The 22,485-nt window shown below is 36.0% G+C and overlaps 1 protein-coding gene across 2 annotated transcripts in view; it reads right to left on the bottom strand.

Moving 5' to 3' along the window:
* The window catches only part of FGF10 (fibroblast growth factor 10), a 60,248-nt gene that overhangs the window by 5,093 nt on the left and 32,670 nt on the right, over positions 1–22,485 (bottom strand). For both annotated transcript variants that reach the window (XM_086869957.1, XM_086869958.1), the window contains one exon: positions 1,813–1,916. In XM_086869957.1, the coding sequence (XP_086726083.1) occupies positions 1,813–1,916 (104 nt within the window). The remainder of the gene's footprint in view (positions 1–1,812; positions 1,917–22,485) is intronic.

The following is a 22,485-nucleotide window of genomic DNA, read 5'->3' as shown; positions in this document are numbered from 1 at the left end:
CTGCAAGCTGCCACACTGTAGTAATATGAAGCTAACTGCAAATCCTGGGATTATGGCAAAAATAATGACAGAAGCATTCTTGAAATCGCTAAAGTATTATGGAATAGGTTTTGATAAATCATTATACTGTGATTTTATGATGTGAATATTGAAAAATTATCTCAGCTGGAATTAAAAAAAAAGGTTTCCCACATTCGTATCTTCCTGTCAACGCTATTTCTAATACACTATGAATAACTGAATCTTATGGCAGCAATTTCCATCTATGGTACATGAAAGCTGTCTCAATGTCTTTTGTGCATATATAGTGTTGGAATAGACTCTAAATAGACTCTCACCACACCAGGGAAGGCTAACAACTGTCTTGGGCTTTGGGATGGGCCATCACATATTACTGAAGTGTGCAACTAGAAGTCTGAATGGAAGATGAAGACTGATGCTAAAACCTTCACCTATGATTCACTGGAGCAAACCCATAATCAATGACTGTACTGAATAACTCAGTACACAGTTATCTTCTCAATAAGCACTGATCATCCTGTATTTCTGACCAGTATAAATCTAAACATTAAATCTACATTTACAGGAATACAAGAAAAATTTCTTTGTTCTGGTCTTTTCTTAATGTGATTCTTTGACACGGTCACAGCATTTAGAAAGTCAGAAGTCTGCTGTTGAACCATAAGTGACTAACCACAGTGGAGGTGAGGGAGGACAGTTTATATAGCTTGTATGAACAAAATACACTCTGTTTCCTTAAAACAGAAGGACAAATGACTAGAGGCCCTTTGAGTCTCACTTGAGATTGGCATTGCTTCACTGTTCTCAGCAGAAAAAGAAGGCTTAGCTGCATTGCTCAATGATAAACTCAGTTCCTATACGTGACCCCATTTTTATAAACCATATGGATGATCTGAACATTAAGCAACCTGCAATTTTGCTCATAACCTTTCCAGGAACTGGAACAACATTGCAAAATTGCAAACCAAACCAGATGTAATACCAGAACAATCTGGTGCTTGTGTCATCATGGCGATGTGTTATGGTATATTTGAGTTTAGTTAGGTTTACAGATCATATTGCCTTCTATTAAAAATATTTGGATAATTTCTGAGTTTTCTTGGTTTGTTTTTGTTTGGTTCATTATTTTGTTGTTTGGATTTTTTTTTCCCCTGAAAGTCTCAGTACCCCCAAATTTATTACAAATTAATTAATACAAATTAAGTATATGTGGGCAACTTTCAAGTGTTACCTGAATTCTGCTCAGACAAATCTTATCTGCTGATATTTAAGTTCATGTCTCTCTGTAGTGTCCATAATCTTTTTCATTAATAAAAGTAGTCAATTTAAAGTCTGCTACCATAGGAATCTTCTTCAAAGTTTTAATTTAATGATTTGGTGTGTTTACTCCATCAGCTCAAGTTTCCATGATCTCAGGCACACTTTATCCCTTTCTCCCCCAGCCTCAAATTGCTGCTAAGTGTGATTGCACTGTTGAAAGAACAGGGAAAGCAAGCCTTAAAGATTACATTTTGTGAGACCCATTTTACTGAGCACTCCTTAGTAAGCAGTGAGACTGAGGCAGTAGGCATGATAAATCCCAGCAGCTATGTTGGTACGACATGAGCTTAGGAAACAACAGGAAGCTTCTGGAGAGGGGTGATCCTGGTTTATCAGAGGATGAAATTCTGATGAACAGCTCATTTCAGTTCTAATTAGCAGCAATACACAGACAAGCAGTGTTTTCAATAGGCAAGACAGGGAACTGTGCTGACTCCTGAAATCCATTTGGAATGTAAAAAAGGTACTTACAGAGCCGTAGACTTTTCCTTTTTTGTTCATGGCTAAATAGTAGTTGCTCTTAATAGACTTAACCGCCACAACTCCAATTTCTACAGATGTTATCTCCAATATGCCTAAAAAATAAAAATTGAGCTGTTTAAACACTTTTACAGGATTTTATCACCGTAGAAAAGGCAATAAACCTGAAAAATACTAAACTTGTAATATTTATGACCAACTGACAAAAATAAATTAACAGAAGTATTCTTTAAACCACTGCAAGAATCTAAACAAACTTTTTGTCAATTAACATATATCCTAACCCTGCATTTTAAAGCCCATAGATACTGAAACAACACCATTCTTCTTAGCATAGATTTTACAAAAATTTATCAGAAAAGACATTGAAACCACAGCATCAAATTAAATATATACCATATGTCAATAGAATATTGGATTTTCCCCAATCTTTAAAACCCTTGGTAAATAATTTATTCCTTGTAGAACATTTAGATAAACTAAATCTCTTGGTTGCACTGAGCTGATAAATTCACTCTTGGCAACTGTGTTGACAATGTGGGAAAGACCAGCACTAATGGCCACACTATCTTTGTCTTCCAGATATCAGAAACATTTTGCTCTGTTTGTGATAAATATGATTTCTGACCCTCCCTTACAAACAGACTCTTTCTGGGACACTGGATGGCTCAAGGGACCTGTAATGGGAGATAACACCTTTTCATCCCTGTTTTCTGCCCAGAAGCATACTGATATGGGAGTGGGAGATGGAATGCCTGACTCCAACATTTCTCCTCCTGACATTTATGTAGCAATAGCTGGATCAATAGCCTGACTAAATGTGGTTCACTAAGGGTGCACCAACAGAGAAATTACAGGAGGGGCAAAACTGTCCTCCTTGATTAGGTTGTGATAGTTTACATACAACAGGGCCACGCCATTGATAGAGGCAGATCAGGGAGTCCATATTTGCAGGGCTCTAATCTGTATTATTCTTAAAATGTTGCTCATTTTCACACCAAAGAAAAGCCAAAGTTGCTTTCTTGATCTTCTGAGAAAGCATTGTTACAGAGGACTGAGCAGCTCTCCCATGGGACATGTGCTAAAGTAATTGTGCTCAAAATCAGAGTAAAGTGAACTAACTTGTGGATGGCAAACTATTAGAGGGCAAGAATGTGATGCAACCACTGCTACTACACCATGAATGACAGTTTTTTTTGTATTTTCTATGCCAAAAAGTGATGAGAAGAATTTAGCTAATTCTTTCTACAGAATTGTATTCTGAACTGTGTCTGGATCCATTTCTAACACCAGTAACAAGACAAAAAACCAAACCAAAACACAAACAAATAAGCAAGAGAAATACTGGCATAACATGTGCCATTATAAATTTATATGTTGAAAGGGATTAAACGGATTTAGATTTAGCCATAAACAATTGTAACAATAACATCATATTAGGCTATTTCAATTAACTATTTCACTAAGAGCTGAAAGACAACAGTGCCTAAATAAGACACTTGTACAGAATTGACCCATTTTAAGTGTCTTGCACTAGAATGATGGACATCCCTGCTTTTCAGTAAAACACTTAAATAAAAGCAACACACGTAATTCCTATAATTAATGAAAATATAGTCTGGTTTTTCTAGTAAAGTTTGTTTGCAATTTCACACTCCATTATATTCCTAGTGGAGCAGCTGTATGGAGGTCAATAAAGAGAAATGTTACTACATTTACATTATACCCACAACAACTAGCTTGATTATAGCTGATGAAGCTATTTGGTTTTAGCTAAATATAGCAGAATTGTTCCAAATTATTACTAGGTTGACAATATGATCACTAGTGATCCTGGATATGTTCTTACTGTGTACATTCTGTGCACTTGAAAATTGAAAAAGGTGTAATTTTCGTTGACAATTTTTCATATTCTATCCTCTGCAGAATTTCTTTTGGGAAAAATGGAAATTTTAATGAATGTTTTTCTTTCAAATGAATTTTATCTTTATCTGTTAACTCTTGGTAATAGGGACCTAATTTGATACTTTGCTACTCTCTATAGTCCCCCAAGAGCTATCTGCTAATTGCAAGCACAGTTACAATCTAGATTTTGTCTAGATTGCAAATTATTTGCCGTTATTTACAGATTTTCCCAGGAGAAGAATCCCAAATTTGATGGAAATCGTTTGAAGGTAAGAGGAATCTTTCATTGTTTTAAGTGGTGTAGACAAAGTTCAAAGATCAGCAGGACAGCATCTACTCATCTGACATGAATCTGCAAGAAGGCCTAAGAACTTTCTAGAACTTTGAAATAATTAATTTGAATAAAAATAAGTAAAACACATTTGATGTAAGGGTGAAAATATGCATTTGATTATTCTTAAAGATTTATTAAATTCAGCAGGAATATATTAAAAAAGGAAATTGAGACATACAGTATGAAGCTTAAAACTACAGTGTTTTCCCTTTTCCTCTAAATTTTTTTCAGCTTCTTAGTCTATTCCCAAGAATGTTAACTGTTTGTTGGAGCTCTTTTTTCTTTTCTTTATGACTGAAACGAAAAAGGCATTTCAACATAATTCCTTGCATGTTTCTTGTATCTGATTTTATACCATTGCTTGGGCTTATGTATTTTGATGCCTGAAGACATAGCTCCAAGAAGACGTGTAAGGTAAATAATTTCCATGGATTTGTAATTATTCTTGATTATAAGCAGTGCAAAAAAATAATTTTATTGGGGTAAAAGTCTTAGGAGCTATTTATTCTGGTTTCATGCTACTTAGGAACCTGGAAATGAAAATAAATTAATTTTAAAAAAAATCAAAATGCTCTGGCCTCTGTTATGGTTTTAAACTAGATAGCACACTATTATTGTACAGCCATACCTCTGTAAAACCCAGTGATTACAACTAATCCCCATTGACCACATCCACTGAAAAAGCATAGCTTTCAATACCCAAACCATTTCCAATTCATTATAATTAGAAAGATTTCAAATATCAACTTGAGATGTGCCCTGTAGCTATGCATGTGCTCTCTTTACAGGTCCCAAAGGCTTTAACCATATTCCAGATAGAACACAAATGTATTTACCTTAAATAAACTGTATTTTTATAGTTTATAAAAGTGATCATTATACGTATTGCAACAGAAACCTGTTTGTCTTCTTACCCTTTACACAGAGGGTCTCTAAAACCTACAAGTGAAAATTGTGCTTCCTTGGTTAGCTATGTTAATTAAAAATGTCCTATGTTTTATAAAAATGCTAATTACATGAAGCAAAAAAATTACAAAATATCCTAGAAACTGGATGAAATTATGTCAAGCAATTCTCAGGAAAGATAATTTGACAGAATATCAGATATCAGATATATTGTCAAGGCAGAAGCACAGTGGATGCAGACAGTCTGCAACAAGAAACCCTTGATTCTGGGACCAAGTTCAGTTTCTTTGAAGTGTGAGGCAGTGGTCATTTTTCTGTATTTGCAACATTTGTGTAAGGAGTTCTTATAAATACATTTAAAACATCTCCAATACTAGTTGCAGTCCTCTCCATGCAGGAGAACAGGACTACCATGCATCCTCCTACACCTTTCAGAGATTGTCTCGTATATGTAGCAATCTACAAACACTCCTGCCCCCTCTGAGTTTTCTTCCGTTTGAAAAAATATTGTAGATGAAGAGTGAGTTCAGCTGGAGAGAATGTGATGGTGACTGAGAGCTTGTGAAATCTTTTGGTTTCCCAAATGGTGACAAGAAGGGCCCATGAAGGAAGCTGCAGCTCTTGGTTGGTAACTGGAGAAGAAAGGGCTTTGTGCAACTTCAGCTGAGACTAAACTGACTTTTCACAGCTTTAGTGCCCTACAGGGAATTTCTGTGAAGCTGGCTTGAGCCAAAACAAGCTGGTGTTCAGGTGTAATGTTGAAGACATGGTAGTTAAAAAAGCTGTTCTTAGTAGCTGTCTTGAAAAAATGTGGTTTGAAGCAAATAGATTTCCTGGATGTAGTTGTGGAATAGTGAAGTGCAAAGGTATATGAGGCCACTGCCTCTGTTTCCACTCTGTTTCATCAATTACACCTGTACAAAGCCAGTTGAAAATATCCCCAAATGACAAGTTATACTGGTATTTCTATATTTACCTGTATTTAGCGATAACAAAAAAGGAAGATGATGGATTAATAGATAAAAGAAAACATAGGAAACTGAAGATGGGAACCAAGTCTTGCCTTTGAAAACTTTTTCAATTAGCCAAAGTAGTTCCACTGAAAGGCAATCTTACAGACTTTGTGCTTGACTTTGAAAGGGAGCTTAAGATACAAATCACACAATCAACCCATAGTGCTGCTGCTATGGGCAGAAATCTCAAATAATTAACAACCTGAACCATAATGTAAGCTTTGACTTAAAAATAAGTTTATTTATAGTTAAACCAGTTCTTTGTTTTATATTAACACTTGATATTTTTGAGACTGCCATTGTCCCTACTCTAAATCAGAAGTTAATAGACTGAAAGATCACAAAACAACCTGCTAATGTGTCATATTTAGATCAACTATAGCCAAAATATTATTGCCCCATTAACTTTTCTGTCCAGGGCCCATACCTAATACATTTGGACAAGCCTGAGATATGTATCCAAACTTCTGGAAAGTTATTGTAACAAAACATCTACCTTCCTATATCAGCATAGTACCAGTATAAGAAGTGACGTCTCCACAGTGCATAAAAATCAGATAAAAGACTAATTATTAAAGCCTATTCTCAGATCCACACAGTCTACTCCAACTTCCTTTTCTTCTTCTACTGCTTTTATGGCTTTCATTTTGGAGCAGAGCACAGATGTCTCGATTGTTCTCTGTAGACCAAACAAATTGAAGAGTGGCACCTGGGATGAGAGAACCTCTTAGTGACCAATAGTGAGAGCTGTTGGTTAGCAAAGAAGGAGTTTAGGTTTAGCTACAAAATTGGCAGGAATCAATTTAGCTAGGATACCTCCTGACATGTAACAGAAACAATCAATTCAGGATCATAGTTAGCCTACATTTTCCCTCTGGTCAGTGAAGACAGGCAACTTCAAAGGACAGTTCTAAATACCACTATTCCCCTACTAAGTTTCCAAAGCTAGATGGGTTAAACTGAAGCAAAAGAAATGCTGGAAGTGACTCTGAGGACACTTCTATTTTGTCAGTTGTGATGAGTTCAGATGTCCTCTCAAGCACACCATGTCTGTCACTTTCATCATTAACACACAAGCATGTAATCAGATTTAGCCAAAGTGCTAGGGAATATAAACATGTTTTCTTCCCTCAGGTGGATTTAATTCATGCTGTTGAGATGGGGTAGCTACACATAGAGCCAACTGTACCTGGTTCTGTTAATCAGAACTCAGATTTCTTGAGCTCTATGTTTTGAGCCAAGATGGGAAGATATATAAACAGCTGTATGACTATTGATGGAAAATTTTGATGTCTGAGCATCTCAGCCTACTTGACCCCACCACTGCAAGATTTTGTAACTTTTAGATTAGATACAGACAGTGTAAGAATACATTATCAGATCTGGTTTTGGGACAGAGAAGCTGTAAGTGACAACTCATACTAACCAAAGAAGAGTAGTGATTCATATGCCAAGAGTAAAAATGGAAAACAAAACACCACCACCACCACAGTATAGTACATATGATTAGATGCAGGGTTGTAGTTATCTGATTAGATCTCTTGACAAAGATGGCTTGAGGAGTTTCAGCCCTCCCTTCCTCCAGCTTCTTTTTCCTGCCTCTGTGCTGAAGTTCACCAACCCTTCAAATGTAACTGTTTGTGGAGCAGCACTATAAACAAAATCATTGGAATGATCTGGCTTGGAAAAAACTCTCAATAGAAAACAAATCAACCTAAAACCCTAAGGACTAAACAATCCAAGTTTTTGCAGTCAGTTTTAGTCATATATATTTTCTAGACCTTCCAGTGCTCTCTTTTTGGTCTCTTTCCAGTTGGCTAATTTTTTTGAACCGAGGTGCCCAAGACTGGACCAATGTTCTAACTAAGGCCTGATGGGTACTGACTTGAGCAGAATGACTACTTCATGTGTTTATAAGGAAACTTGGATCCTAATCCAAATCCTAATCGAAACTTGGCAGTCTGTGTATGTTTCCATTTTGTAGACAGGACCAGGCACTCAGGATTTCTGCCAAATCTTAATTTCCATGTCTCCACAGAAACATGCAGGAGAATGGAAAGCTTAAAAGTGAGTAGTACAGCTCAGTACATTTTCTGAGAGCTGTGTGGATCTGCCTATTTCAACCTGAGTGAAATCCCAAGTTATCTTTCAAATTCATGATTACTGTATTCACCTCCTGCGTTTTACCACTTGTGTAAGATTCAAAGTGAGTAACTTTAACTGGAAGAAACTGGCTAGAGGTAAGGCTATTCCATTTAATGTCCATCCTAGCAGACTAGGCAGGGATAACAGACAGTTGCACTGCAGAAGAAACAGTCCAAATGCATGGTGAATAACAGAAGTGTCTGTACATCACCTGCAATCTGTCCTTTCCCTCCTGGGAAAGGGAGGATCTTCTAGCTGCATGGAATGTATGCAAAAAGAACTAATGGGTAGAAATTAGCCAGCAGATACCATACCTATATTTGCAAATGGGGTGCAAATGATCATTTAATGGAGCCAAGCAGTATTTAGACACAGACAAGTATGAGCAGATGGAAGTGAGCCAGGGTGCTAAAGCAGTCATAGTATGTACAAATAGATGAAAAAAACCCTTATGAGACATTGTAGAGATGTCTTGGGACAGGAAACCCAGTGCGCTGCAATTTGTCTACCAACAATCTTTATCCAAATCACAAGTTTGTTGTCTGCTGCTGAGACTGTCTGACACATATTGTGGCTGTTATTCTAGCTAAGGCTGCTAGGACAACAGCTAAGTGAGACAACAGTTCTCTTTCATCGGTTTTGTTTCATTTCGGACCTCATTTGCTCTTATGATGGAACTTGACTCCTCTTTGTGCAAGAAAACAGGACTGTAAAAATATTGTCTATTATTTTATCTCAAAAACTTATCTTATTGTGGAAGGTAGGAGACAGGAGCATAACTCACTGCATAGCTACCACAAAGCTTGGCAGTGTGCATTGCACTGCCTGTGGCAGGTAGGATCTTCTCCTGAACCTCTATGAGCATAATGACTTTGTAATGAGGTAAAACAGAAAAAAAAATAAAATCATAAGCTACAACAGGCTCCTCTTTAAAATACCAGAACTGAAAACAGTTTCTAGCAGTATTCTACTACTGCTATGTTTCTCTGGGAAAAAAAGGGTGTTTTAGTGTATTCCCTGAAATCAGAAATTTGCCAAACACACTAATCCACAACATCAATTAGTTGTTGGTTCTAATGGTTTATGTCTGTCTTTGCCTCACACAGGAAAAAGGAATCCATGGTATTTTAAAATATGGGATCCACATGTTTATAGTGAAAGATTACCCCTGGACAGCTATAATGATCATTCTTTTTCACATAATTATATTTGGTGGTAGTTACTCATCAACACTTTCAGCAGTTTTCTTCTGTAATGCCACAAATATTCCTAATGTTACATGATCATAACAATCACTCTTGCAAGAAAGCTTTATAAGAGCTCAGGGAACAGAATGAACATCTGAGAAGTGTAGATTATGGCAACTGTATGGTATGGGTAATCAGTATAAAGAAAATCAATGCAAACAGTATTTCAGTGTATCTAAAAATTCCTTAAAATTCACATCTGTTTCTTGTCCCTTCTAGCTTTTTTCTCCAGAACTTTTTTTCTTAGCCAGCCTGGATATGATCAAATGAAAGGCAGGCTTCTGACCTTAATACTGATATTTGTATCGTTTGGGACAATGCTGTATATGATTTGATGGGTGATTTTGAGTAGCTCATAACCTGGTTGGTACTATGCAAACAAACTACTGTCTAAACTTTTTAAAACAAAATATTTATTGAAAGACGCAATTGTTATAAAAATTGTTGTTCAACAGTCTTGGAGTAAAGAAACAGAAATTAATTGCATGTTGTTGCTATATGAGAAGATATAAAGGCCAAAATTTAGCAGTTGAAAAGAATTTGATGACCTCTGATCACCAATTTAATGGTTTAATGGTTTAATCCATTAATTGCTTTGTTTTCTCTGACATAAAAAATTTTGTATACTTAATTCAGCTTAAATGACAAACAGTTAAAAAGACAACATTTAATAACTGTATTATTCTTGTTACAATGCTATGTAAACCACTTCTCAACATTTAATGCTGGATTTATACTTTGTCTTACCTATGCTGTGCATTTCCTTCTTCATCAAAGGTATGCAGTAAAAGCATGTAACAAGGTCTGTACTCCAGCACACATATGTAAACTATGGTCTGCTACAGTGCAAGCACCTGATATATGTCTTTCACAGTGTTTTCATCTTTAATACTTGACTGTCTCTAACCTGGTTAGACCTGGTATCTTCAGACTGCTAGTACAAACAGTTCTTTTTAAACTTTGATGAGCACTGATAAGTGCTGTCTTCTTAGGCATTCATTCAACACCTCATAAAAAAGCAGGATTACAAAATCGTCAATCTTGCACAGAAACTTAAAAGGCTGATCTGAAGAGCACAATCACTTCACACCCTTCTGCTTTCATTATCTTCAAGTCTCCTTCTATATTGTTTCAATCTTCCCTGCTGACATCCTCAGATAGCAGCTAACAAGCATGTTTTGCACACAGGATTATGTGACCTAATTGCACGTGCTTGCTACTCATGTCCTTCCCTTTTATAAAAACTATTGTTCCCTAGCCTGGATTGTTGAAATTTTTTGGGGTTCCTTTTCCTTGAACTGTGTAACTGTGAGCACAAATGCTCACAAAACTATGCTTAGGACACTTAAAAGACAACCCACATAGTTTTACACATACATTATTTCCAGTTTTTCTGTTCAATATTCTGTAATTTAACATCACAAATCATGCTCAGCCAACCGACCCAAATCAACCACTCAAATGACAGTAAGTGTGATTTTTGCTGTCAGACCAGCAGAATCTGTGTCAGGAAACGTGTGGAGGGCAGGCAAAAAATGTCCCATCTTTTCTACATATTTCTGTGTCAGGTTCAGAGATACCTTTGCTTACACCACTCTCTAACGCTGCAGAGACCTGTCCCTAGGCCATTTGATGAAAACTGTCTGATAATCAAATTCACACCTTCTAGGGTGGGTCTGGTGTGTCCCTGAGAGGGCTCAGAATATTACCTCTAGAGACTACCTGTATGTCAGTCACACCTGTGGATTTTCTGTTCTGAGTGTCTGACATATTGTGAAGACTGCGTGGCAGCCCACCAGTTTGCTCCTTGTGTAGTCTGATGGCAAGGCCATGTAGGCACTGCTTTGCTGCTGCTGGCATCAAACTGTTAAAAACCAACGGAACTAGGACTGGCTTGGTCTCACTTATAGGGTCCCTGCAGTGAATTATATCGAAAATTTTGTGGAAGTTGATCCCAATAGAGAATAGTTCATGGCAAATAAAGCTAAGTGTGAACTAACACGTGCAGCGTAAAACAGGAGTGCTGGATCCAGCAGTCATCTTGGGAAATATGTTCTTGAGAGTGTAGACCTGCAGACAGCTTTGGAGATGAGGAGCTGAAGAACAGAGCTGCCATATGATAGGATTTTGCATATGAATGAAGAAACACCTGAGAATATCAGATCAGTGGTGTGCATGCTCCTTGTACAGACTGCACAGACATTAAATGGAAAACTATCTACAATTGCTTGTGCATGACCAGCTCAGTAATTTTATTCCAGATTCTATCAATTTTTCTACTTTTCTACACATTGTATAGCTGATGTGTAGAACACAATTAAGAAACAAGTTTTGAGTTGAAAATAGAGGAAAAAAGTAGTAATTTTTCTCAGGAAAGTTATTAACAAAGTACTAGTATTTTCTGCCCACAGTGTATTCATTAATGATTTACAGCAATGACACAAAAACCCCTGCTGATTATACTAAATTATTCAAGGTACTAAATCTGAAGGAATTGGGAATAATTGCAAAAGACTCTCAGAACCCAAGCTGATAAGGCAATAAAATATGAGAAAAAAATTCAGTGTAGGTGAATGTTGTAAAAAGAGACGGACACAAGAAAAATAATGGTAGGTTTATAAACATAGAATGTGTTACAGAATGGCTTATGGTCCAGTTGCTAGTTCTTGGTCTATAATAACTACTAAAAAAATTAGGAATTTACTGGAAAGAGTAGGGAATTTTTAGGAAATGAAAAATACAGCCACAAAGTTTAAATCCAGTCATGTTTGCAGATTGAATGCAAATGTTACCCTCTTCTCTTGTCTCCTAAAAGACAGAACAGAACTGGAAAAGCTACAGGAGAGAACAACATACATGATCCAAAGTAAGGATTAACTAATACTTGAGAAATAACTAAACCACTGGGCTTTACAGGGTGCAACAGAAATTACTTCAGTAGTGCAAATCTGTAAAACTGCAGGTAACTTTGAGAAAATTAAAAAAGAGCTACTGTGCACTGAATCTTAAATAAAATTACTGTCCACAATTTAATGTTTAAAACAAAACAAATTATTTTTCCACACTTGTTAGGTTACAGCAGTCATTGTTAGGATGTCAGTTTACCTAAGCTGAAGAAGCAATCAGAGTAATTAATTCTGAAAATATGTTCCTAAGACAAGTAAATCAATACCATCATTGGTCTCTGAGTTGCATACTGATGCACACTAGGGAAGTATAGCAGACAGCTAGCACTGTATGCTTGTTCTTTGCCTCTTGGGGCTTCTTCTGCTGCTACTGTCAGAGACAGGAAACCAGAGTGACCTTTAGCCTGAAGCAGTGGAGTCACCCTTTAATTCTTACATATACATCCCCCTATACAGAGATATGAAAAAAAGCAGAGAAGCAGCCAGCAAAGACCTGTCAAGAGCAAATTCCATTAAATCTAATTTGATTTTACAACAGCGTAACAGGTCACGTCATGAAAAGGGCTATGAAGTTAGGCTTTTGACAAAACCAGATTACATTATCATAAATACACTAGTTCAATAGAAATTTATTTTAAGTTGGATGAAAAACAGGCTAGAAAACTGTATTTAGACAATCTTTGTCAATTATTCACTGTAAAAATGGAATGAAGTGTTGAGGAAACACAAATACAGGATGAAGAAAAATAAGATAACTATTTTGCAGAAAAGTTTCTGAGTGGCTACTGATGTGCCATGTGGCCTTGATGGAGTAACATTAAAAACAAATAGCTTTGTAGCATATCTAAAGATGATGGAAATGAAAAAGAAATTCTTTCCATATAATGCAGCACTTAGAAGGTTTCATCTGATTTCATGCTCATTTCAGGGTATGTGTAAGGAGGGCAACCAGCACAGTAATAGGCATAGAAAAACAAGATTTGTAATTTAAAGTTAAATAAAGTTATCCTGTTTATCTTAGGAAGAGGAGAGTTGGGAGGAAAAAGAGTAACAGTAGCTTTCAAATACTTTAAAATTTCTGGGAAGAAGAAGGAATATTCCATGCAAGAGACAACAGAAATAATGGGCTCAACTACACAGAAGAGTAAGAGAGGATGTTAAGAATAATAAGATTTTAATAAGGGTGATAAAAATTCACTTTATTCATTAAAGATGCTTTGGAGTGTGTGCAGACTTTAAGAGCAGGTGATAAAAGTGTCCAGCTGAGTTGATGATAGATACATTGTGGGACAAGGGGATGTACCACATGATCTCTTGAGAATGCTTCCAAGCCCATAAAACTGTGTTTTCACACACAAGAAGTCAATCAATTATTTCTGAATGTATTGGACTTACTACACTACAGAGCAGTATTTTTTACAGTATTTGCATGGTGTACTGCTGATTTTTGACTACAAAGGAATCAGTCAAAACTACTGTATGATCTTTCTGATTAATGCACTGGAATTCCAGAAGTGTAAAGAAACAATAAAAGGCCCAGGCAGCAGCAGAAGATGGTTCAGATATGTGGAATTCCCAGGCAATAGCAGGAGTGTGATCATTTACATTATGCTCACAAAAAATTCAAGACTGTAAATGTTTCGCATTTCCTTGTCTTTATAGTTTACATATAGTTTAGATACTTGCCTCTAAATTGTGAGATTTATGTCCCTCATAAATGAAGAACCCCATGTTCTTATGCTTATTTTATGCTTGTGATCTGATCAAATGCAACATTAACCATATTTCCTTTTTGTTTTATTAGAAACCACTCAAATGCTGCAGTTAGTGCTGTTTATATACGAGGCATTATTTTCTGTAAATAAGTAATAACTTACAACCATATTAGTCCTTAGATGTGAAGGGACTTTTAAAAACAAAATAAAAAATATGTTTGAATACTGTAAGTCCTAAAGAACATGTGATTCAGTACATGAAAACTGGACTCCCAACTGAAGTTCCTACAAGAATTACTAAGTTGTGGGTCTCCTTTCCCAAATCAGGCTCACAGACAGCAAGTATCCACATGGCAAAGCATGAAGATACCATGTATGAATACTTGATTCTTAATGGCCATGTTTTTCTGCCTATCTCTATTAATTTTCTTTCTATTCTTTACTTTCAGTAAAGTTCTTTACTTTCATTTCTTTACTTTACAGTGCCTCTTTTTATCCTCGAGCCCACACTGTAATCTCCTCCCCTTTCCTTGTAGACACTAACAAAATAACTTGATAGAAAAAGAGTAAGTTGAAACATATGACTAAGGATCACAGTGGCTTCCTTTAATCTCTCAGTCTATTTATTTACTTTACATATTTTGCTGTTTTAAAAAGGTTTTGCCAAGACCACGCTTTGGGACCTCCTTGCTGGTTTTAAATGAACACAATAAACAACAGTTACAATACTGCTGAGTCTATTGTCATGCATCTGCTCAATCATAATTCACTTCCATGCAAATACAGAGCAATTGAACTGCCTGACCCCACTCAGTCCCACCAGTTACATTCTGAGCTGCCTATGAAAACACAAAAACCTTCAGAGAGAGCAGAAGATAAAAATCTGGAGGGAAAGATGGAAGAAAATTTTGTATCAGGGTAAAAATTGTATTTCAAATATTTTCTTTGTTATAATAACAGAATAACACAATTTGAAACTATTTGTGTTGATTTTTAATTTCCAGGTCTCATATATTTCGCTTACATAATTGAGCAGCAGAAAATGCTCTATAAAATCTTTAACAGGACAGATGTGATTCTTATTGGCAAACCCCCTTTTCAGCTCTCTCGTATCAAAATGAAACAGTTGTGTTGCAAAGGGATATAGCATCTTGCCTTACATATCTCAAAGCTTCCAGTGCCAGTGCTAAAATATCAGCTGAGAAGATCCAGTGTCCACTGACCTCAAAAATCCCTTCTAATTGATCTGACAACTTTAAATATCGATCTCTGATGTCAAAAGCAACACTTCCTGTGCTAATGGAGCACATAAAAGGGAGAAGTCTGGCCACATTCCTAAAGAAAGACAAGATGCATGCAGTCAAGAAGATGGTGGATTTCCAAAGGGTGATAAATTTATGCCAGATTTACCTTTTCTCCTCAAATTTCCTTTCAACTGGACATGTCAGACAAATGGGTAAGTGACCAGGTTGTCACTGTTCTCAGCTATTTCACCATTGTTTGCTCAAAAACATTTTAAGTCCAATGCTCAAAAACAGAAAGGTTTTAATGGGAAGTATGCTCTGTTTTTACTATCACAAATTATACTACAATATAATTTGCAGCTTATACTTCAGCAATTTCTAATTTCTGTGCTACTTCTAGAAAAACATACATAACTTGGAAAACTATAGAAAATACGTTCTTGCAAATCAGTAGCCTGAGGTGGATTAAAATCTACCATTTTCTTAGTGCAGAACTGAAAATTTTCAACTTTTTCAATTTCTTGTCTTGTTTCTCATTGGAACTAGATCTTCATTTACATGAAAACTCGGAGTTATTCATTAACAAAAGTGTATGAAAATTTCCAGCACAAGTGAAGGTTATTAGGAGAAGCCAACAAAAACTTCACTTCAAGAGATGTGGCTTATGTCTCAGTAAAAAGGAGCTAAGGCAAATCACTTATGGATTTACTATGGGACCACTCTAAAATGTCTTCCCACTCTACCCTTGTAAAAAGATATTTTTCATGTACATCAAACACACGTCATTACCTCTGTAAGTGTTAACAGACATGCCCCTGAATGCCATTCTGCTTATTTTTTACATATTAGCATACATATTACCACACCTGAAAGCGTGTGACCCTCATTGCAGGATCATTAGCAATCAGAGCCAGTAAGATCAGTTTGGGAAGCCAGCAAATGCTTGATTCAGAGGGTTGATTGATTTGTTGCAGTGACCTTGCAGAATAATATTAAAACTTAAAAGAGGACTCTGCTATCTGAAATCTATGTCAGTGTTTTATCTGCTGACAAGACAATAATTAAAAAAACAAATTTTCCTAATTATCTCAAATGATTTTAATATCAGCATCTGATTCCCAGCTTAACAATTCCTATGTTCTTGGACATAGCAGAGATTTCTAGATGATTTTTCAATTCTGACAATATTCCAGGTTGAAAAGGCCTTTGAAGGCTACTGATCAAAACCCCAGGGGCCAAATTCAAAATTTGAATACGTTGCTCCATTTCTTGATTTTATTATCTGTGTTATATCTGATGTGGCTGTCTTGAAAAAGACTTAAGTGACTCCGGTGAGACTCATTGGAATCCATCTCTATCAACTACACCTTTCCAAACTGGATCTGTCATATGCAAACTGAAACCTCAGCTGAAGGCACTGTGTTGAAACTGGCATCAGATTTAGAATCTGGTCCTGATTCCACTGTAAATGAATTAGAAGCATTAAGCTCAGAGAAGATCACTGACTTTTGACAAGAAGGTGGCTAATGGGGCACTGTAAAACATATGCAGAAGACAGTGACAGCTGATTCTGATTTCTCTTCCAACATGTGGATTATGTTACACTCACCCAAGCGCTAAGCTTTCATCTCAAACAGTTGTGAAGGTGAAGGTTTCTAGGGGTCTCATTCTCTAATTATGCCTGACTTAGAATTCACTTAACTTAGTCTAACACAGATAGGAAGTCAAGTTCTGTTAGCTGTTCCACCTTTCACCTTACCACACATCTGGGAAATATTCAGATCAAGATCATAACCTTGCATTTTGGCATTAGCTACCTAAAAAAACATTAAGATATCACCAACAATTTGCCTTTGACTGGGAAAATTAGAAGCATATTTGAGATGTAAACACTGTTGTGGCACTAATATTGCTGGTAATGATTAAAGGCTGCTACTTTAACTATAATGGAATAAACCAAAACTGACAGTCTTAGTCCATACCCATTTTCAGTTTAAACAAGATAAGGAAATCCCAGTGGTATATCATATTATGAACGAGGAGGAAAGCTGGGAATATTTACAGATGAGTATTTTCAATGAGGCCTACAAATGGAAAGCAGTATGTGTGAAGTAGTGTAACAAATTTGTGGTTACAAAGCAGAAGTGAGGATAGTACCCAGCTCTTTCCTCAGTAAGAGGCCTCTCTACCACTTGAACTTATAATTGTAAACACGACCTATGCACATCCTTAGAATTGTTGCAGTATAGGGCAAATTCATTAGGCCAACTTGTTTCATATTAATTAGTTGATCTATTAGAATATCCTGACCATAACTATAACTTTATTTCAAGAAAAGATATCATCAATCCAAAAGTAATATAGGAGTTCAAGGGGAAGCATACCTGGGGAATCCTTCCACATGTAGGAACGGGGAGTCTCAAACTCCCTTTTCTCTACAGTTTTCAATTCAAACTACAGAACTGAAGTCTAGAGCTGTGCCTGTTAGGCAGGATTTGCTCTAACCATCATAGAGGTGAACTCTGCTCACTTCTAGGATTATTTCTGTGCTGAGGTTTCTGCTAAATAAAAAAAAAAAAAAAAAAAAGATTACTCCCTAATGTAAAATACTTAGAGGCTCAGCAGAGATCAAATTGCAGAGGCTGAAGTCTGGGTATCTCATTAAAAAAGAAACCACTTAAGTGAAAAATTTGGATTGGGATTTGGTACACCACCTAGCAAACAAAAAATGAAGTTTTTCTAAATAATGATGTCCAATCCAAGATTAACGCTTATCTGGCTATATGATTAGCAATATATTACAGATGCTAAAAGTGAAAGTTACTATTCTCTTTTATAGTGTTAAATGCAATAACTTGCAATTCATGAACTGTCAGACTAGACGTTATTGATCTTTCCATACAATAAAGAATCTTATGATTTGGTTTATACTAGCAATTTTTTATCTACTTATTGCTTTTACTTTCCTTTTTCCATCATTGCATGTTTAAGCTATAATTCTTGTGAAAAAATCAGAACTTCATATGAAACAAGTGTTTTTACTCTATCAAATTTTCAGATTAATAAGAAGGAAAGCAGTGATTGTGTGAAATCATGAAGCTGAATGTGCTGCTAAAGATTTTGAAATGAGATACAGCGGACAATAACAAAAGCATTTGTCTTGTATGTTTAGTTTCTTTAGCCTTTGATGTGTTTCAAATATTAGTAGAGCCTTTTCCTTATTTTCCCCATTGCAGTGCAAGTTCAGAGAAGACATAAAATAAAAAATAAAATAAATAAATAAATAAATAAATAAATAAATAAAGCTGAACTGTAACAAAAGCTTTCTCGCAGTTTGAACTGCCACATACAGTTTAGCAATAATAAGAAATACCATAATATATAAGTTTATTAAACAATATTTTTATTAATTTGTGTTAATTTATTTTCTACACTGTGATGGAAAGAAGCTATAGATGCCTAGGGACACCAAGAATATACAGACTGTGAACTGGATATAGGATTCCTTGTGAAAAATTCCGTTCTAGAAAAAAAATGTAATAAGAACTTAAGCAGAAGAAAGCAGAAAACCTCATGTATGCAAAAATTTTGTTCAAGATAAAAATATCTGTTTTAATTTGAATGTTGTTGCCTCTCATGAAAGTGATACATATAGCACATGTATGAGGGAACTAGTAAATATAGGTAGCACTCTAGAAACGGTACAAATATATAGAAAAAAATTGAAGCAGGAATTTGCCTTTAGAGAGAAATTAAAATACCACAATGTAAACTGAATACAGATCTTCTGAAACCCTAGGAATTCATTAGTGTTTGTGACTAGAGAAACTTGGGTAACATCACTTATCAAAACAATTAGAACTACAAAGATTTTGCAACAGTTGAGGCAGTAAAGAGAATATTTTAAAAGAAAGCAGGCTTTGTCTCCTTGTTAAGACATCTCAGTGGCTGAGAGAGAAAACTTACCTGTGTGACAAACTCCTATGCAGGCTAAGAGCCTAGCCTACTTAATTTAAATAGTTCAACTTGAATGTAATGCCTTTAGGGGCATTACACTCTATCTGATAAAGCCTTCCAACAAACAAGCAAATAATGTGTTTATTTTATATGTTTTATAATTATGTACATGCTTATTTATATATGTTAAATGTATTTATTACATAATTTATGTCTATTTTGTACATATATAGCACATTTTTTTCAGAAGAATTGTTTCCTATTTTTTACTAAAGGGCTTAGCACCATGGGGAATGGTAACTAGATGCTCTTTAAGGTCCCTTCCAACCCTGAATATTCAATTATTTCTAAGTGCTCACCATGCCACTGTGTTAGCTCTACAGAGGGATTCAGCCCAGTGACTGGATTGCTGCTAATTCTCAGGCTAGCTTGGTTAAAGCTAATTAAAAAAGCTTTGTGATACTGTAGTGAAGAAATTTTCTCTTCTCTAGACTAAGGCTCGCTCTTTCTGTCTGAGTAATTCTGATTCTCTCTGCTTCTGAGCAATCTGTTGGTCCAGTTGAGCAATGATGTTTCCACTTCTGTTTCTATCTTATTGTGCCTTAAACAATAATATTTGTAGACTGGCATCTGGCTGCATAGGCTAAGTTGCCACAAAAACTTTTTCATTACTCTTTACTTAAAAGACACCACAAAAAAACCAAATCAAGTTCAGCAATAATACTGAAGTGCCAGAGGCAATACCTTCAGCTATGCACCTAGAAGTGTCTACATTCACTGTTCACAGCATTAAACTTCATGCAGGGAAAGGGATTTTTTAAATATGTGTATTTTTGCATGTGTTGTACCAAACATACTAAATATTGTACATAGATGTCCTCTATTATGTTGCTGATGTTAAAATATAGATCCAACAATATGAATGCTAGCTACTGATGTACTGTTTGTGAAGACATATATATATATATATATACACACACACGTTTACATGCACAAATCGAGCATTTAACATTTTATTTAAATATACCCCCTAGCTCTGAAGTACATTTACCTGGATGCAAAATCCCTGGTACATTTCCCATCAGAAGCCAAACTGCTACATAGCTGTAGCTATGTAGTGTTTCATACTCTCAAATTGGATTGAACCTGTGTAAAATAAACTAGCCAGTTATTAATTTTTTGATACAAAAAATATGTAGAAAAAGAACAGTTAAGGGATTCTACATGCAGGCAAAATGATAGTGACACACTGTAAATATTTCGTGTAATCCAAGGGCACAGGGTGAATTTGTTTCCCTTAAAATTTGATATATTTCAGCACAGGCATGAGACACCATTTATCTTCCCTTCTCATATTTCCACCCACAAGACAGATGTCAATGTTGTCTAATGGGTAGATCTTGTCTAAGCTATTTCCCATCTGGAAGCAGGCCAAACAAATGCAATAAGGGCTAGAATGAGAGAATGATATCTTTCAGAAAGTATTCCAAACTTTTCACTAATTATGGGCATCTTTTCAGCTTAGTTGTTCTATCCAACTTTTACCAAGCATCTGTGAAGACCATGAATTTGTTTTGGTGACATCAGATAACACATATGATTACACAGACATATCCCTAAGACAATAATATCCACTACAGATAATCTAGTTTATGAATATTAAGCTCATTAATGTGTTTGCATCTTTCTCCATGCCACAGAAATTGTCAGTCAGATGTCTCAATGCATGACTTTTCTGTATATTACAAATAAGCAGAAGCATCATTAAGTGACATAAAAATAAATATTGGGTGGAAACTGAAAGTGATGGACTGTATTCCAGTGTGCACTACAGCACAGAACTGAACTGAACTGAACTGAACTGAACTGAATTCACACAGTTGCTCACAGAGTAACTGCAATTACATCACCAAAGCACCATCAAAAAATGTGTCTGGACAAGGGGCACTTTGTTAATAAAGAGATAAAATACCTTGGGCTGGCTTTGCTTAAATAGAATTGTTAAATGTAATTATGAAGTGCAGGATCTGACAGCAGGTGAACAAAATGGCTGGATTTATTGATTTTCTATCTGTGAGCTGTAAACACAGCTGCTGTTTTGTTTTGTATGTCACCATACAGTGGTGATATCAGTTTCAGTATACATGTGTCAGCTATAGTAAAATTTCTTTGTTCTCTGACTTCTCCACATAAGATATTTTTACTTGCCTGGAAGTCTTGTTAATCCTGGAAAAAATCTACTTCAAAAAAACTTGTGGACTCTGAAAATGTCATGAATAATTAAAAGTTTATTTTAATTTTGTTGTTTTTTATTAAAATGTTATTATATTCTGAATATTGCAGAATTATTACACATAATATGGTACACAAAAAACCAGTTCATCATATAATTTCCAAGGCAACATTATTTTGCCTTGTTTATTGCAGGAATATTTTATTTGTGCTATTAGAGTGGGCATATAAGATAAACACAGAATGACTTTTAAGATCGGCCTAAGTCTAAAGTTCATTCATTGATAAGTCCACTCCACTAAAATCACTGTGGTATTCATTTCAACCCTGCATCCCTCTATCTCTTCAGAATATTATGCTTACTGGGTATCTACTGATTGAGCACTTGGCTCTTAGGCCCTTCAAGAGATACTGTGATTGTAGCAGGGTGTACAGGTCTGAATGCAACACTGGCCTTTTTTGTGCTGTTTCTCGGCTGACACAGAGCTAAATTTCTTTATGGCAGCTTGTATGGTGCTGTGCTCTGGGTAAGCAGTGAAAGCCATGCTGATGACACAGAGATGTTTTAGCCACTGCTGAGCAGGGCTTACAGAGCCAAGACCCTTCCTGGCCCTCACACTGCCCCACCAGTGAGGAAACAGGTGAGCACAGGGGAGCACAGGGAACCTGAAGGTGACACAGCTGAGACAGCAGACTCCAGATGATGACAGGGATGTTCCACTCCATACAGTGTCAGGCACAACGAAAAATCTGGGTTTGGGGAGGGTGTTTGACCAGGGCTGACATTGCTCAGGGGCTGGCTGGGCATATGTTAGTTGGTTTTACACTTCTGATTCTGTTCACCATCTCACTGGAGGAGAGAGTGATTGACTAGCTGTGTGGAGGTTTTGAATCATCAAAGTTGCTTAAGTAATTCTATGAAGTAATTCATGGAAGTTGCTCAAGTGGTCCTATGATTCTATTATTTAATAAGTTTAGTTGTATGACAATGTTTTAAGACTGAAACTAAAATTATGATAGTAAATGGAATAGTGCACTTGCTAATAAAGCTAGGTGTCAA

This window comes from Cyanistes caeruleus, chromosome Z, assembly GCF_971803275.1.
Source record: "Cyanistes caeruleus chromosome Z, bCyaCae1.hap1.1, whole genome shotgun sequence".
Lineage (NCBI taxonomy): Eukaryota > Metazoa > Chordata > Aves > Passeriformes > Paridae > Cyanistes > Cyanistes caeruleus.
The sequence above is the reverse complement of the archived record's forward strand: the minus strand, read 5'-3'. Positions and strand labels throughout refer to the sequence as shown.